The sequence below is a fragment of the Pseudophryne corroboree genome, chromosome 1 (assembly GCF_028390025.1).
Source record: "Pseudophryne corroboree isolate aPseCor3 chromosome 1, aPseCor3.hap2, whole genome shotgun sequence".
NCBI lineage: Eukaryota > Metazoa > Chordata > Amphibia > Anura > Myobatrachidae > Pseudophryne > Pseudophryne corroboree.
The window spans coordinates 482,337,735-482,356,124 of record NC_086444.1 but is presented as its reverse complement, the minus strand read 5'-3'; the positions used below and the strand labels follow the sequence as shown (position 1 = coordinate 482,356,124).

Genomic DNA, 18,390 nt, shown 5'->3' with positions numbered 1-18,390 from the left:
TGACTGAAGAAAACCGGAGCCTCCGCTGTAAGTACCCGGCAACTAGGACATGGGAGTATACAGCGCCGCTGGGGGAGGTGATGGAGCTGCAGCAGGACATGTCAGAGTGACATCTAACACTCAGTGTCTCTGCTGCAGCCCTTGAAGTCTTCAAAGTTCACTTAGAAAAGCTCTTCTGAGGGCTGCCTGTTGCATGCCTGCAATGCATGGCACCAGCTACAAAACTGAGCTCCTGTGCACGGAGGCAGGGTTATAGAGGAGGTGTCGTTATGCATCCTGGGAACAGTCAAAGCTTTTAGCCTGTTGGTGCCTCGGATCAAGATCCTACTCTACACCCCCGATGTTACTCCCTGTGGAACCCAGTGTACCCCGCTGCAGAAAATTTCTGTTTAATGTCAGAGTTAGAAATTTTTCCAGAAGTAGAGCATTCTGTACAGCTATTGTGCGGGAGAAAATAGGATTTTAATTACCTACCGGTAAATCCTTCTCTCGTAGTCCGTAGAGGATGCTGGGGTCCATCTTAGTACCATGGGGCATAGAGGGTTCCGCAGGAGCCTTCGGCACTTTAAGACTTTTCAACAGTGTGAACTGACTCCTCCCTCTATGCCCCTCCTCCAGACCTCAGTATAGGAACTGTGCCCGAGGAGACGGACAACTTCGAGAGAAGAATTTACATTAAACTAGTTGCGAGATTTACCCCAGCTCACACCATACAAAACATGCCGCCTAACATGGCTTTCAACATAACCCATGCTAACGTGCATGCATAACGCAACAGCAACAGCTGTGAACATCTTAACACATGAGAACCTGTGTAAAAAGATAAAATGTAATTCTGCAGGTAAAATGAACACTGGGCGGGCGCCCAGCATCCTCTACGGACTACGAGAAAAGGATTTACCGGTAGGTAATTAAACTCCTATTTTCTCTTACGTCCTAGAGGATGCTGGGGTCCATTTTAGTACCATGGGGATGTACCAAAGCTCCCAGTACAGGCGGGAAAGTGCTAATGTTCCTGCAGAACTGACTGACCAGACTGAAGGTCGTCAGCAGCCAAGGTGTCAAACCTGTAAAACTTAGCAAACGTGTTTGCCCCTGACCAAGTAGCTGCTCGGCAAATTTGCAACGCTGAGACACCCCGGGCAGCCGCCCAGGAAGAACCCACTTTCCTTGTAGAGTGGGCCTTTACGAACTCGGTAACGGCAATCCTGCCGTGGAATAAGTGTGCTGAATGGTACCTCCGATCCAGCGCGCAATAGTCTGCCTAGAAGCAGGACCCCCAAACTTGTTGGGGTCATAGAGGACAAACAAAGATTCTGTTTTCCTTATCCGAGCTGCTTTGATGACATCCAAGGACTTTTGAAACGGCTGAGGTGTCAGAAGCCACTGGCACCACCACAGGTTGGTTGATATGTAAATAAGACACAACCTTTGGAAGAAAGTGCTGACGCGTCCGCACTAATTCAGACACTCGTCTGCCTGAGGCCAAGGCCAACAGCATGACCACTTTCCAAGTGAGAAACTTCAACTCTACCTCTTGTAGAGCCTCAAACCAGTCCGATTTAAGGAACTGCAACACCACATTAAGATCCCATGGCGACGTAGGAGGCACAAAGGGAGGTTGGATGCACAGAACCTCCTTCACGAACGTCTGGACCTCAGGAAGGGAAGCCAACTGTTTCTGAAAGAAAATGGACAAGGTCGAAATTTGGACCTTGATAGACCCTAATTTCAAGCCAGCATCCACACCCGCCTGTAGAAATAGGAGAAAACGTCCTAATTTAAACTCCACCGCAGGAGACTTCTTGTATTCACACCAAGATACATATTTTCTCCAAATACGACGGTAATGTTTGGACGTTACCCCTTTCCTGGCCAGAATAAGTGTGGGAATGACTTCATTGGGAATACCCTTAAGGGCTAGGATCTGGCGCTCAACAGCAATGCCGTCAAACGCAGCCGCGGTAAGTCTTGATAAACAAACGGCCCCTGCTGAAGCAGGTCCTCGCGAAGAGGAAGAGGTTGAGGATCTGCCAGTAATAACTCCTGAAGATCTGGATACCAAGCCCTCCTTGGCCAGTCTGGAGCAATGAGAATTGCTCGAACCCTTGTTCTTCTGGTGATCTTGAGAACTTTTGGTATTAGTGGAAGTGGAGGGAACAGATACACAGACTGAAAACACCCACTGGGTCACCAGTGCATCCACAGCTATTGCTTGTGGGTCTCTTGACCTGGAACAATATTTCTGAAGCTTCTTGTTGAGAGTTGATGCCATCATATCTACTTGAGGAACGCCCCAACGATCTGCTACCTCTACAAAGACTTCTGGGTGGAGGCCCCATTCTCCTGGAAGGAGATCGTGTCTGCTGAGGGAGTCTGCTTCCCAGTTGTCCACTCCCGGAATGAAAATTGGCGACAGAGCTTTTGCATGTCTTTCTGCCCAGAGGAGTATCTTTGTCACCTCTGCCATTGCCGCTCTGCTTTTTGTTCCGCCCTGGCGGTTTATGTAAGCTACTGCCGTTACATTGTCTGACTGGATCTGTATGGGACGACCTTGAAGAAGGTGTGCCGCTTGATGAAGGCTGTTGTACACAGCTCTCAATTCCAGAATGTTTATGTGAAGGAGTACTTCTTGACTTGACCATTGTCCTTGGAAGCTTTCCCCTTGCGTGACTGCTCCCCAACCTCGGAGGCTTGCATCGGTGGTCACCAGGATCCAAGTCTGAATCCCGAACCTACGTCCCTCCAGGAGGTGAGAACTTTGAAGCCACCACAAGAGTGATCCCATTGGAACACCCTGTCGTGGAATCGGCCAAATTGTAGAGCCTCGTAGGCCGCTACCATCTTTCCCAGCAGGCGGATGCACTGATGAATCGATACGCGTGCTGGTTTTAAAACTTGTTTGACCATCCTCTGGATCTCCAGAGCATTTCCACCGGTAGGAATACTCTCTGTGCTTCCGTGTCCAATATCATTCCCAGAAATGATAACCTCCTTGTGGGTTCCAATTGTGATTTTGGAAGGTTTATGATCCAACCGTGCTGTTGAAGCACTGTCAGGGAAAGTGCAATGTTCTGCACGAGTTTCTCCCTGGATCTCTCTTTTTTGAGGAAATCGTCCAAGTATGGGATGACTTTGTCTCCTTTCTTGCAAAGAAGAACAATCATCTCCGCCATTACCTTGGTGAATATTCTCGGAGCCGTGGAGAGCCCGAAAGGCAATGTTTGGAACTGGTAGTGGCAGTCCTGCACCGCAAACCTCAGGTATGATTGATGCGGCGGGTAGATGGGAACATGTAACATGACATCTTTGATGTCCATCGATACCAGAAATCCCTTTTCCTCCAAGCTGGAGATCACCGCTCTCAGGGATTCCATCTTGAATTTGAACCTTTTCAAATAAAGGTTCAGAGTCTTTAGGTTTAAAATCGGTCTGACGGAGCCATCTGGTTTCGGCACTACAAACAGGCTTGAATAAAACCCTTTTTCCTGTTGTGACACAGGAACTAAGGAAATTACGTTGTCTTGACATAATTTCTGTATTGCGTTCAGCACTTTTGCTCTGTCCTGAACAGGAGCTGGTAAGGCTGATTTGAAAAATCGGCATGGGGGAAGGTCCTGAAATTCCAATTTGTACCTTTGGGACACTATCTGCAATACCCAAGGATCCAGATCTGAGTGAACCCAGACCTGGCTGAAAGACAGTAGACGTGCCCCCACCCGATCGTACTCCCGCAGGGGAGCCCCAGCGTCATGCTGAGGTTTTAGCAGAAGTAGCTGCTGACTTCTGATCCTGCGAGCCTGATGGTGTTGTAGATTTTTTACCTCTTCCTCGACCTCTTCCTGCGAAGAAGGGGGTACCCTTTTCCTTTTTGGACTTGTTGGGACGAAACGATTGCATCATATGAGAATGAAATCCTTTCCTAGGTGGAGCAGCTGCGGAAGGCAGAAATGCTGACTTGCCTGATGTAGTTGTTGAAATCATGACATCCAGTTTGTCTCCAAAGAGGGCTTCTCCATTGTAATGAAGCGCCTCAATATTCTTTTTTGATTCCGCATCAGCATTCCATTGGCGGATCCACAGCGCCCTGCGGACTGAAATCGCCATAGCGGAGGATTTTGAACTCAGCAACCCAATATCCTTCATAGCTTCAACTAAGTAACCTGCAGCATCTGTGATATGGCCGAGAGTTAGGACTATTTCATCTCTGTCAACTGTGTATATGTTAACAAGCAAGTTGTCAGACCATTTTTCCACAGCGATACCTACCAACGCACAAGCAATGGTGGGTCTGAGCACCGTTCCGTTAGCCGTATATATGGATTTTAGGGTTGTTTCTAATTTACGGTCAGCTGGATCTTTTAAAGAGGCTGAACCAGGGGCAGGCAAAACTATTTTCTTAGACAGCCGAGAAACTGAGGTGCATTATCTTGGCCAGAGACCTTTTCTGGGAACTGGATGGTACCCGAGTGGATGATATGGAGAGGTCAGTAAACAGTACATCCTCCACAGACTGCCTCCAATATTTAGTCTGTTGTTCAGACTCAGAGAATTTCTTTGCAAGCATTGACATATTCTTTTGCAACATTCTCACCCACTCCGGCTCCTTCTGAGAGGGAAGGGCCACCACATTACCCTCTTGTGTATCTGAAATGGGTTCTTCCTGGGAAGAACCCTCCCCAACGTCTGACATGTTACACAACTGTACACACACACACACACACACACACACACACACACACACACATCACACAGGGGAGCTATTGGGGACAGACCCACACTAAAGTCTGTCAGAGAGACACAGAGAGATCTGCCAGTCCACACACTGTGCCTTATTGTGAATTGTGGAAATACACTTACAGCGCATATACCAATAATAGGCCCACAGACCTAATTATAATGAACACTCTCTGCCCCTTCAATAACAACCTGTACTTGTATCAGCGTTGTCATGAGGAGAAACAGCGTTCAGGAGCTTCACACTGGAGTTTCTGCAGGAGAAAATGGCACCCAGTGAGTGTTCTGGCAAGTCTGAGGAGAAGCGCCACTATTCAGCCTCAGCAATGTAATATTTATACTGACTGGGGATGGCACATTAGCGACTGTACATGTATGTACCTTTTTTGCCAGTGAGAGTAAGGTTTTAAAACATGCCCTCAGAGCGCGCCACCCCCGCGCTCTGCACCCTTGTGCTGAGAGACATGGCGTGCGCTGCACATGTACCTGTATGCCGCCAACGATGACCGGAGGATCCCCTCTCTGCAGGACTCCGGTAATATACTCACCAGCCTTCTGACTTCTGGCTCTGTTAGGGGGTGGCGACAGTGCTGTGGGAGTGAACGCTGGCCAGGCTTGGGCTGTGTTCAGTACCCTTCAGGAGCTAATGGTGTCCTGTCAGCGGAAGCAGAACCATTAACTAATTGAGAAGTTTGTTCCTACTCCCCCCCAAGTCCCACGAAGCAGGGAAGCTGTTGACAGCATCTTCCCTGTAAAATAAAAAACCTAAGAAAGTCTTTTTCCAGCAAAGCTCTGTAGAGCTCCACTAGTGTGCATCCAGTCTCCTGGGAACATTTTCTAAACTGAGGTCTGGAGGAGGGGCATAAAGGGAGGAGCCAGTTTACACTGTTGAAAAGTCTTAAAGAGCCGAAGGCTCCTGCGGAACTGTCTATACCCCATGGTACTAAAATGGACCCCAGCATCATCTAGGACGTAAGAGAAACCCCATTAAGATGCAGTCAGACAACACCACAATGGTGACGAACATAAACCATTAGAGATCTACAAAAAGCTCACTTTGAATGAAGAAAACCATCAGAATTACATACTGGGCAGAACAATATGTTCTGGTGACATCGGCCATGTACATATCGGGAAGGGAACATACATGTTTTTGCCTCAGTAAGAACCTCCTGCATTCTGGAGAGTGGTCTGTCAACTTGGACATTTTCGGGAAAATTATCTGATCATGATGGTAGTGATACTGCTGCACATTTTAATAAACATTACAAGACAAAGAGTACACTTTTGAGGACAGGGACTGAAGAAGGTGGTCATGGTACATTCAGATTTTCTGTAAAATTGTGAGCTTACACACCTGAAGGGGCAGTCTGGAGACAGTTCCAATGTTCAGCGTTCCCCAAGTGGCCAAGTGGATGAAACAGAACATGTATACTTATATTAAATCCTTTATTGAATCCACTGGGAGAAACCGTGCGCCCACTCAATTGCGCTTTACTGCTTCTGTTAATAGTTTACCAAAGTAAAATATATTTTTCAGGTGATGATTTATTTCTCACTGGTTATAGCTTAATGACAAAAATAAATGTTCCCTGCAGAATGGAGCTATAAGAGAGGCAGGAGCACATAATATTCAATATTTTAAATTGCTAAGTCTAAAGAAGGGTTTATAGCGCATGGTCCACTGTTTCTCAATGCTCAAAAAAGTCTGTACAGACAATCTGAAGAAGTTTTTATTAAAACACAAATAAAAAAAATAAAAACAAGATAGTTGGTGCAACTCCGAAATGTCACCTTTACATCTTAATGTATAGAGTGAAAAATTGTTTACTTGAAGGAGTTCTATTATTTGCATCTTGTTAAAAGCGTCTACAATTAGTCAACACACCTGATTTACTAGGTAGTTTTACTGTCAAAAATAAATGACTTAAAGAGAACTTTGCGAATATACTGTATCATTAACTCACCTTTGTACACCATAGGGTCTTTCTAATATAGGCTCCTTGAAACATGGCGGGACATGGCCAAAGTAGTCTGGATATGCCACTTCTGAATACTCTGGAACAGATTTGGTATTTTTCACAATTTCAATGTACAGCTCTGGATCATGGAGAGGTGATAAGTGTTCTGTATCTAGTATGTCATACAATGAGTGTCCACCTAAAGGACTTGCATCTTCATCCTCATCGGGCAAGACTCCAGAACAGCATAAAGGTCCTAGATTCACAGAATGCTTTTCAAACAGCTTGTTACCACATGACAAATTCTTTGCAGTCATACTGCAGGAATGAGATAAAACACTGGACTTATCTTTAGTGGACACGCATCCGTTTTTGCAATGGTTGTTGACTGAAGACTTCTGTAGAGATAGTCTGTCAAGATCTCTGACAACATCATTGTTCAAGTAAAAGCATGAGGACCTTTCGGTATCACCCTGAGTCTGTGGAAAGGAGCTATTGTAGTCTCTCTTAATGTCTTTCTTTGGCACATTCAAAAATGTTGGTCTTTTGTTGCATTCATCTTCTAAAGAAATACTACTGCTTTTCCTTGAAAGTTCTTTAATAATATGCCTTGGTGTATATGACGGCTCTTCTCCTGCAGTTGGGACAATGATGGGCCCACCTTGGTTTGCTCCTGTCATTTGTTCATTCGAGACCAGGTCAAAGTCCTTTGATAAAGATGAAAGTGGAAACACATTGTTTTTGTATTGTAAAATAATGAAACTCTTATCACCGACTTTAATTTATGTGTAATCCATGTGAAATGGAAGAATAAAATCAAAGTGCGAACACGGGGAAAAAGTCATTATCTGTTAAAGTTATTATAATTGGCAGTATAGTGCTTTGCTTAAAATAACAAAACACAGATGTATGCCTAAAAAAAAAGAAATAAAAGAAAAATAAAGGACTAATGTTTGAAGTTTGATCAACATTCACACAAAAATGCATTAACAATCAACACTGAACAAGTAACTGAGGAATAATTGAGAAGAACAATAGGCTACTACAACCCTTTTGTATTATGTTTTATTATCTTCTGGGTTTAATTTTGTATGCTGCTTTTTTTTACTTCCCTCTTAAAACTATTTGTGGCTAAAGACAAGTGGTGCTTGTCCTCAGTAAGACTGCGGAGGATGAGCCACACCTCTGCAGTAATGGGCAATACAGAAATAAAAACTGACTAAAATGCGCCCAACTGGACCTAATGATCGGTGAGGACCCCCAAAAGCTGCTGTGTTTATTCGAGAAGTAAAGCTGCATCACATAAAAAAAAAAAAAAAAAAAAAGGTAAAATGGTGTGGGCAGGGACTTTAATTCCCTCTATCTCCCTAACATCACCACCTACAAAAATGGGGGTAACCTAATCTGAAAGTAGGGAATTACCTCTTTCAAAAGGGTGTGTCTATTGATTACACTGAATTCTAATGTGCTACCTCATGGCTCCAGTTAGAACTCCAATGTGCAAGATTTCACATAACCACGAGATCTCATTGAGCTGTGCGTGTGCGAGAATGTACAAAGCCATTAACGAGACTGGCAAGTAACATCATCCTCAGATGGCGCTACTGTATGTGTTAAGGGACAAGCAATGAAATGTTTAGATTTTCGCCACTTAGTAAGTGCCCCATAATGCTTTTACACAATCTGAAGGCGTCACTGGAAAAATCTCTGATTTCTCCATGGCCAGCCTTTTAATACATTTTAGAGACGTTAAAATAAGCACTTTCTAGGTTTTAAAGGCATATACTGTAGATGTTTCATGTGGTACATTACTCTAATTTAATACAGGTAAATAGTCATTCACATTTTGATGCAAAAGAAGCCTTATGCATAATAAGGAGTTAACATGCGCATACAATTTGATTTACCTGGAAATCATCAGAAAGCTCTGGGAAAAAGCGTTCATACATTTTCAGATCTTCTATTGATCTTCCCAGCTCTTGTGCAGGTTTCAGCTTACTAATATCAGTTTCGATGTCATCATTCTCAGAAAAAAAAAAAACAACGTTCAAATGATGTAAAAAGAACAAAACAAAACAAAACTATAAAGATCCCAACAATCACATTTAGAAAAAAGACAACATCTAAATCAAATATATGTGAAAGCATGTAATACGTAATATAGTACAATGCAAACAAAGGACAAAATATCAGAGTACGCAACATACAAGATACTGTACAATATTTAACATGCAGTATATTCCAAACATGACTCCGTATCTAAAAACAGAGTACAGGGTGAGTCTCCCACATCTGAAATCCAACTTTCTTTTGAGCACAACTGAAATAGTGACACCTTTGCTTTCTGATAGTTGTTTCATGCATAAAGTTATTAAAACATATTGCATAAACTTAACTTCAGGCTATGTGTATAATTTGTATATGATACATAAACGCATTTCATGCTTACACTTGGGTTCCATCCCCAAGATAGCTCATTGCGGCATGCACATATTCCAAAATACAGAAATATCTGAAATCCAGATTACTTCTGGTCCCAAACATTTTGGATATGGGAGACTCGACCTGTACTGCAGAAAAGGGATAGCATCCAATGAAGTATACTACACACTTCTGAATAAATGAGTATACTACAGATAAAGGACAACATCTAAATACAGTATACTGCAGACATGGGACGGTACCCAAGTACAGTAATTGGCAAACAACGGACAGCAGTAACAAAATGCACCAATTACATTTAAGAGGCAACCTCAAAGCAGCACATCACAGACAAGGGGCAGAGGGGGAGTGTATGAAGCAGTGATAAGAGTGGAGAAGCAAGTCAGTGAAGACGTTGCCCATGGCAACCAATCAGCATTGAGCTAACATTTATCAAGTGCCCCAGAATCTAATGCAGAATACATTGCAAACAGAGTGTGAACCATGATGTCTTACTTTAAACACTTGCACATTATCATCTTCATTTTCAGCTTCCACTTCTGCATCTGCCTCAATGTCATCATTGTCGTCACTTTCGTCCACAACATCATCAACTACATTAAAAATATATATGCATAAAAAAGGCAATTCAAACACATAGCGTCTCAGCACATTTTAAACAAATACATAATTGTAAACCGATGGATTCAATGTCTTTTTGTGGTATACAATTAGTCCCTGATAATTAGGAGAAAAAATAAGAATTTACTCACCGGTAATTCTATTTCTCGTAGTCCGTAGTGGATGCTGGGTACTCCGTAAGGACCATGGGGAATAGACGGGCTCCGCAGGAGACTGGGCACTCTTAAAAGAAAGATTAGGTACTATATCTGGTGTGCACTGGCTCCTCCCTCTATGCCCCTCCTCCAGACCTCAGTTAGGGAAACTGTGCCCGGAAGAGCTGACATTACTAGGAAAGGATTTGGAATCCAGGGTAAGACTCATACCAGCCACACCGTACAACTCGTGATAACTATACCCAGTTAACAGTATGAACAATAACTGAGCCTCTCTAAACAGATGGCTCATACAATAACCCTTTAGTTAAGCAATAACTATATACATGTATTGCAGAGAGTCCGCACTTGGGACGGGCGCCCAGCATCCACTACGGACTACGAGAAATAGAATTACCGGTGAGTAAATTCTTATTTTCTCTGACGTCCTAGTGGATGCTGGGTACTCCGTAAGGACCATGGGGATTATACCAAAGCTCCCAAACGGGCGGGAGAGTGCGGATGACTCTGCAGCACCGAATGAGCAAACTCAAGGTCCTCCTCAGCCAGGGTATCAAACTTGTAGAATTTTGCAAAAGTGTTTGAACCCGACCAAGTAGCAGCTCGGCAAAGTTGTAAAGCAGAGACCCCTCGGGCAGCCGCCCAAGAAGAGCCCACCTTCCTCGTGGAATGGGCTTTTACTAATTTAGGATGCGGCAGTCCAGCCGCAGAATGTGCAAGCTGAATCGTGCTACAGATCCAGCGAGCAATAGTCTGCTTTGAAGCAGGAGCACCCAGCTTGTTGGGTGCATGCAGGATAAATAGCGAGTCAGTTTTTCTGACTCTAGCCGTCCTGGAAACAAAGTTTCAGGGCCCGGACTACGTCCAGCAACTTGGAATCCTCCAAGTCCCTAGTAGCCGCAGGCACCACAATAGGTTGGTTCAAATGAAACGATGATACCACCTTAGGGAGAAATTGGGGACGAGTCCTCCATTCTGCCCTTTCCATATGGAAGATCAGATATGGGCTTTTACATGACAAAGCCGCCAATTCTGACACACGCCTAGTCCAAGCTAAGGCCAAAAGCATGACCACTTTCCACGTGAGATATTTTAGCTCCACGGTCTTAAGTGGCTCAAACCAGTGGGATTTTAGGAATCCAACACACGTTAAGATCCCAAGGTGCCACTGGAGGCACAAAAGGGGCTGAATATGCAGCACCCCTGTAACAACGTCCGAACTTCAGGCAGTGAAGCCAGTTCTTTTTGAGAGAAAAAGGGATAGGGCCGAAATCTTGGCCTTTATGGATCCTAATTTTAGGCCCATAGTCACTCCTGACTGTAGGAAGTGCAGGAATCGACCCCCCTGGAATTCCTCTGTAGGGCCTTCCCGGCCACACACCAAGCAACCTATTTTCTCCATATAGAGAGAAAAAGTCTTGCTGTCACGTCTTTCCTAGCCTTTATCAGCGTAGGAATAACTGCATCCGGAATGCCCTTTTCCGCTAGGATCCGGCGTTCAACCGCCATGCCGTCCAAAGCAGCCGCGGTAAGTCTTGGATCAGACAGGGTCCCTGTTGCAACATGTCCTGACTGAGAGGCAGAGGCCATGGGTCCTCTGAGAGCATTTCTTGCAGTTCCGGGTACCGAGTCCTTCTTGGCCAATCCGGAGCAAAGAATATTGTTCACACTCCTCCGTTTATTACAATTCTCAGCCCTGGAGTCTGAGAGGAAGAGGAGGGAATATATAGACCGACTGGAACACCCACGGTGTTACTAGTGCGACCACAGCTATCGCCTGAGAGTCCCTTGACCCAGCGTAAAACCTTTTTTATCTTTTTATTGAGGTGGGACGCCATGTAGTCCACCTGAGGCAGTTTCCATCAATTTGCAAAACTGCGTGAAGACTTCCTGATGAAGTCACCACTTTCCCGGGTGGAGGTCGTGTCCACTCCCGGAATGAACATTGCTGACAGTGCGCTTACTTGATTCTCTGCCCAGCGAAGAATTCTGGTGGTTTCTACCCTCGCCACCCTGCTCCTTGTGCCGCCCTGGCGGTTTACATGAGCCCTTGCGGTCTGACTGGATCAGAACCGGTTGGTCGCGAAGCAGGAACTCCGCTTGACTTAGGGCGTTGTATATGGCCCTTAGTTCCAGGATATTGATGTGAAGGCAAGTCTGTTGGCTTGACCACAAACCTTGGAATTTTCTTCCCTGTGTAACTGCCCCCCACCCTCGGAGGCTTGCATCCGTGGTCACCAGGACCCAGTCCTGAATGCCGAATCTGCGGCCCTCGAGAAGGTGAGCACTCCGCAGCCACCACAGGAGAGACACCCTGGCCCTGGGGGATAGGGTGATTAACCGATGCATCTGAAGATGTGATCCGGACCACTTGTCTAGTAAGTTCCATTGTCCTTGCATGGAACCAGCCGAAGGGGATGGCCTCGTATGATGCCATCATCCTTCCCAGGACTCGAGTGCAGTGATGCACTGACACCTGTTTTGGTTTTCAATGGATTCCTGACCAGTGTCATGAGCTCCTGAGCTCTCTCTATCGGGAGATAAACCCTCTCTTCTGGTCTGTGTCTAGGATCATGCCTAGGCGAGGCAGATGAGCTGTAGGAACCAACTGCGACTTCGGAATAAATAGAATCCAGTCGTGTTGCCGTTTCACTTCCAGAGAAGGTGATACGCTGTCCAGCAACTGCTCTCTTGATCTCGCTTTTATGAGGAGATCATCCAAGTATGTGATAATAGTGACACCTTGCTTCCGCAGGAGCACCATCATATCCGCCATTACCTTGGTGAAATTGGTAATGACAATCCCGTACCGCAATTCTGAGGTACGCCTGATGAGGTGGATAAATGGGGACACGAAGGTATGCATCCCTTATGTCCCGATTCATTTCAGGCTTGCAATGACCGCTCTTAGCGATTCCATCTTGAACCTGAACCTTTTCAGGTATATGTTCAGGGATTTTAATAAAATATGGGTCTAACCGAACCGTCTGGTTTCGGGATTATAACATGGTCGAATAATAACACCCTCTTGTTGAAGTAGGGTACCCTTGACCACCACCTGTTGAAGATACAATTTACGAATTGCAGTTAACACTGGCTCCCTCTCTTGGGGGGAAGCCCGCCGGGTCCTCGGTGAGGGGGCATCTTCTCACAGTCCAGCCTGTATCCCTGCGATACAATTTCTATTGCCCAGGGATCTAACAGGGAGTGAACCCACTTGTGGCTGAACTTACGAAGGCGTGTCCCCACCGGGCCTAGCTCCGCCTGTGGAGCCCCAGCGACATGCGGTGGATTTTTGTAGAGGCCGGGGAGGACTTCTGTTCCTGGGGACTAGCTGTGTTGTACAGCTTCTTTCCTCTGCCCCCGGCTCTGACAAGAAAGGACGCACCTCAGACTTTCTTGTTTCTTTATTCGAAAAGCTGCATTTAATAATGTCGTGCTTTCCTAGGCTGTGCAGGAATATAAGGCAAAATATCAGAATTACCAGCTATAGCTGTGGAGACCAGGCCCGAGAACCTTTCTCCACACAATCCTCAGCCTTCCATATGCCTCTTAAGTCGGCATCATCTGTCCAATGTATATTCTACAGGACACGTCAAGCAGAAATCGACATAGCTTTTGTCTCTAGGACCCAGTATACTCATGTCCCTTCGGGCATGCTTTATAATTATATATCTATCACTTAAGACAGCATCTTAAAATATTTATATGCATACTAGGGTCTCAATCTCTGCTGATAAGGTACCTGTCCACGCTGCCACAGCGCTATAAACCCATGCCGACACAATCGCCGGTCTGGGTAGTATACTAGAATGTGCACACTATCTGCAGGATCCCTGAGAATAGCTAGTGCAAACAGGACACCCAAGGGGAAGATTCTCAACACATCCTGGCCCTAGTGGGGAAAGGATACAGCCTGAGAATTCTCTTGTGGGAAGCTGCCGTCTCTTGTCTGGAGATTCCCGCTCTTTTTCCTCATGAGAGGAGGGAAATTTACCTCAGCATTCTTCCCCTTAACATGTGTACTCTCGTGTCAGGGACAGATGAGTCATCAGTGATATGCAAATCATCTTTTATTCCAATAATCATATATTGAATATCTTTTAGCCCTCTTGGCTGTAACTTTGCATTATCGTAGTCGACAGTGGAGTTAAACTCCGTGTCGATACTTTGTTATTTTGGATAGTGAACATAGAGAGACTCTGAAGGACTCTGTGACATAGGGACAGACCAGGGTAGATTTCCTTTCTGTTCCCTAACCTTTTGTGCAATAATTTTACCTCAGCACTTACACATATCCAAACTGGTGTCGGCGTTGTCGACGGAGACACCCTCCCACACACATATCCGCTCTATCACCTCCTTAGAGGAGCCTTTTACCTCAGACATGTCGACACACACGTACCGACACACCACACACACAGGGGATGCTCTATTTGAAGACAGTTTCCCCACCAGGCCCTTTGGAGAGACAGAGAGAGAGTATGCCAGCACACACCACAGCGCTATATAATACAGGGATGTACACTATACTGAGTGATTTTCCCCAATAGCAGCTTATATACACAGTTTTGCGCCTAAATTTATGTGCCCCCCCTCTCTTTTTTACCCTTTGTGTACCAGGATACTGCAGGGGAGAGCCTGGGGAGCTTCCTTCCAGCTGAGCTGTGAAGAGAAAATGGCGCCGGTGTGCTGAGGAAGAAGGCCCGGCCCCCTCAGCGGCGGGCTTCTGTCCTTTTCTGTACTTTAATGGCGGGGGTTAATGCACATATACAGTTTATCAGACTGTATTATGTGCTTTTCGCCAAGTAAGGTAATCTTATTGCTGCCCAGGGCGCCCCCCCCAGCGCCCTGCACCCCATCAGTGACCGGAGTGTGTGGTGTGCTAAGGGAGCAATGGCGCACAGCTGCAGTGCTGTGCGCTACCTTAATGAAGACCGGAGTCTTCAGCCGCCGATTTTCAACTTTCCCTTCGTTCTTCTGGCTCTGCAAGGGGGGCGGCGGCGCGGCTCCGGGACCGGACGACCAAGGACTGGGCCTGTGTTCGATCCCTCTGGAGCTAATGGTGTCCAGTAGCCTTAGGAGCCCAAGCTAGCTGCAAGCAGGTAGGTTCGCTTCTCTACCCTCAGTCCCACGTAGCAGTGAGTCTGTTGCCAGCAGATCTCACTGAAAATAAAAAACCTAACAAATACTTTCTTTTCTAGGAAGCTCAGGAGAGCCCCTAGGGTGCATCCAGCTCTGGCCGGGCACAGATACTAACTGAGGTCTGGAGGAGGGGCATAGAGGGAGGAGCCAGTGCACACCAGATAGAGTACCTAATCTTTCTTTTAAGAGTGCCCAGTCTCCTGCGGAGCCCGTCTATACCCCATGGTCCTTACGGAGTACCCAGCATCCACTAGGACGTCAGAGAAAATACGTATTACAGAAGAAGTACAGTATTAGAGAGAACGGAGATGCGCACCATTTTCAATTTAGGTACCCTTAATCCTAAGGCTTTAAATTCAGAGGTTGAGATAAATGGTTCCTTTAACCACTTGGTCAGATCACATGCTGCCCAACTGTGTCCACCACTGTTTGACAAGGAGATCTGTTCTGCAGATGCGCATAATATTTAAAAGAATACTTTTTAAACTATATTAAATACAAAAATAAAAAAAGTTCTGAATGGTTTTCAAGTGAAAAATAGCCAGTTCAGTGGTTAAAATAGTGGTAGATATATCATCCTTGTTTTTTTATAGTCCGACATAGCGGTTTGTTTTTATTTATTTGACTTTTTTTTTTTATGGATTTGCCATAGATTTTGTTGACTGTGGAAAATGCCTTCAACTCCAGTGAATATAAGCCGAAAAGCTTTTTGACAAGTAGGGTTTTACATATAAATGATTATTTTATTCATTTCTTTCATAAATGTAATTATTTGAAACTTGCTTTTTGGTATCCAAATTATAATTACTGTAAACATTATTTACTGTATGTACCAGCACTTTAAAAATTATTTTATAGGCTAGTAATAACTAACGCATGGCAGCGAGATGGTGGAATGCACGGTCATCGTTAAATACAGTATGGTGTGCATGCGCCGCCAGCCGAAATGGTGGACAGCACAGCCATCTTTGAATGCTGTGCGCATAAGCTGTTCGCCTGAATACTGGAAGCAGTGGCCTGGGTGTTTTCCTATAGCTCTGCCCAATCGGTCCATTTACAAATGGATCTGATTTGTCTTGGTGTGGGTACAACGTTAATGAACATCAGGCTATGCAAAGTATGAGTTGTATATTCTGACCATATGACATCACTTCCGGTGGATATACCATGCATTTCAGAGCTAGAACGCAGGTTAATATTTAAAGTTTTTTTTTTAGGAGTTTGGACAAGAATTGAAGTTGATATACAAGATTGGAGTAAGAGTATTAAGACCTTTATATGTACAATATTTCTAAATGCATAGCAACGTGTTTATAATGATAGCACCACCCATAATATGATGACGTTAAGGACTAGAGGTATATAAAAGGAGATCAAGAACCCACAGACCTACACACTGACAAAGACTTTACAATGAAAAGCGTTGGTTGATAGAGTAGGGAGACATCTTTTAAAGGACAGCTGGCATTTCCACTTGGGAATATCTGGTACCCCAAGGGCTGCTATGCGGATACATGCATAAGACCTAGATCTGGTAATGTTGGTTTCCCTCTCTGTTGGATTTTAACCAGTGGCGGCTCCTACCTCTTTGGAGGTGGGCTGCATTGCCCGTGCTGTCTGCTGTAGGAGAGGAAAGCACCAGCCAGCCACCAGTCTGGTCCTGGCACCTGCGCCATGTATCCGACAGGTGCCGGCAACCAGCACAGGCGCATAAGCAGTGGTGGGAATGCGCATGTGCAAAACGACGGTTAGGGATGCCCGAAAGGCAGGAAATGGCTTCCTGCAGGAAGCATGCTCTCTGCTAATCGCAGTCCATAATGGCATCCCCTAAAGGAGTAAACACCTCCCAGTGTGACGGACTGTCCTGCGGGTGAGTGGCAGTAGCAATAGGAAGTCACTGCCAGTCACAGGGTATTGAGTAAAGTCACGGACTGCAACTAGCTTACCGAGGTGGCGGATTTTACGGTGGGGGGGAGGGGGATGTTAGGTGGCAGATTGGTTAATTTTTGCAACTGATTTTAACCTGATTATACAAATAACTTTGCATTCTTACACCTGGATTAATCTTCTGGTCTATATATTTGGATAAAGAAGGTCCTCCAGAGAGTCCCAGTAAAATAAAGAGTATATACAGGCTGTTTTCACCCTTAAATAGGGTGTGTGCAATATACTGTACAGTATGAGATTTTGTTTTTGTTTTTTGTTATTATTTTTTTTTAAATATTATGTTAAGCAATGGGTTGTTTTTTTGTTGCATATAAAAGAAAGATACAGGGTAAGTAATCACTATCAGTTTTTACATTTGTGGTTATGCTTTAAAGGGAGTACCCATTGTCTACACTGGTTGTTTGTGTATGTGGCAACACAGTGTGTATTTGGAATAATGACACTAGTATACAACAAAAATAGGATTTTAATTACCTACCGGTAAATCCTTTTCTCATAGTCGGTAGAGGATGCTGGGGTCCACACATTAGTACCATGGGGTATAGACGGGTCCACCAGGAGCCTTTGGCACTTTAAGAGTTTGAGAGTGTAGGTTGGCTCCTCCCTCTATGCCCCTCCTACCAGACTCAGTCTAGAAACTGTGCCTGAGGAGACGGACATCTTCGAGATAAGGATTATACACAGATAGTGGCGAGATTCATACCAGCTCACACATACAAGGCACATCAAGCTAACAAGCTTGAAAAACTTCAGCAACAGCTGAAACATTACTTACCTAGTAATAATGCAGTACACAACTAACAACAAAGTTGTACTGAACCAGATAACAACTGCAGGAAAACAAAGCGCTGGGGGGGCGCCAAGCATCCTCTACAGACTACGAGAAAAGGATTTACCGGTAGGTAATTAAAATCCTATTTTCTCTTGCGTCCTAGAGGATGCTGGGGTCCACATTGGTACCATGGGGATGTAAAAAAGCTCCCAGAACGGGAGGGAGAGCGTGGAGGCTACTGCAAAACAGAGGCCAATGTATCGAACTTGTAGAACTTCGAAAAACGTGTTCGACCCAGACGAAGTTGCTGCTCGGCAAAGTTGTAATGCCGAGACACCCCGGGCAGCCGCCCAGGAAGACCCCACCTTACAAGTAGAGTGGGCCTTAACAGACTTAGGACACGGCAATCCCGCCATAGAATACGCATGCTGGATAGTGAACCTGATCCAGCGAGAGATAGTCTGCTTAGAAGCAGGACACCCAATTTTCTTGGGATAATATAGGACAAAAAGAGTCCGATTTTCTGTGACGAGCAGTCCTCTTCACATAGATCTTCAGAGCCCTTACCACATCTAAGGACTTAGATGAAATTGAGAAGTCAATAGCAACT

The 18,390-nt window shown here is 45.1% G+C and overlaps 1 protein-coding gene across 4 annotated transcripts in view; it reads right to left on the bottom strand.

Moving 5' to 3' along the window:
• Positions 1–18,390, bottom strand: part of AGTPBP1 (ATP/GTP binding carboxypeptidase 1) — a 455,468-nt gene that overhangs the window by 187,788 nt on the left and 249,290 nt on the right. For all 4 annotated transcript variants that reach the window (XM_063913782.1, XM_063913781.1, XM_063913783.1 and 1 more), the window contains 3 exons: positions 9,636–9,733; positions 8,606–8,722; positions 6,705–7,405 (listed from right to left, as the gene is read on the bottom strand). In XM_063913782.1, the coding sequence (XP_063769852.1) occupies positions 6,705–7,405; positions 8,606–8,722; positions 9,636–9,733 (916 nt within the window). The remainder of the gene's footprint in view (positions 1–6,704; positions 7,406–8,605; positions 8,723–9,635; positions 9,734–18,390) is intronic.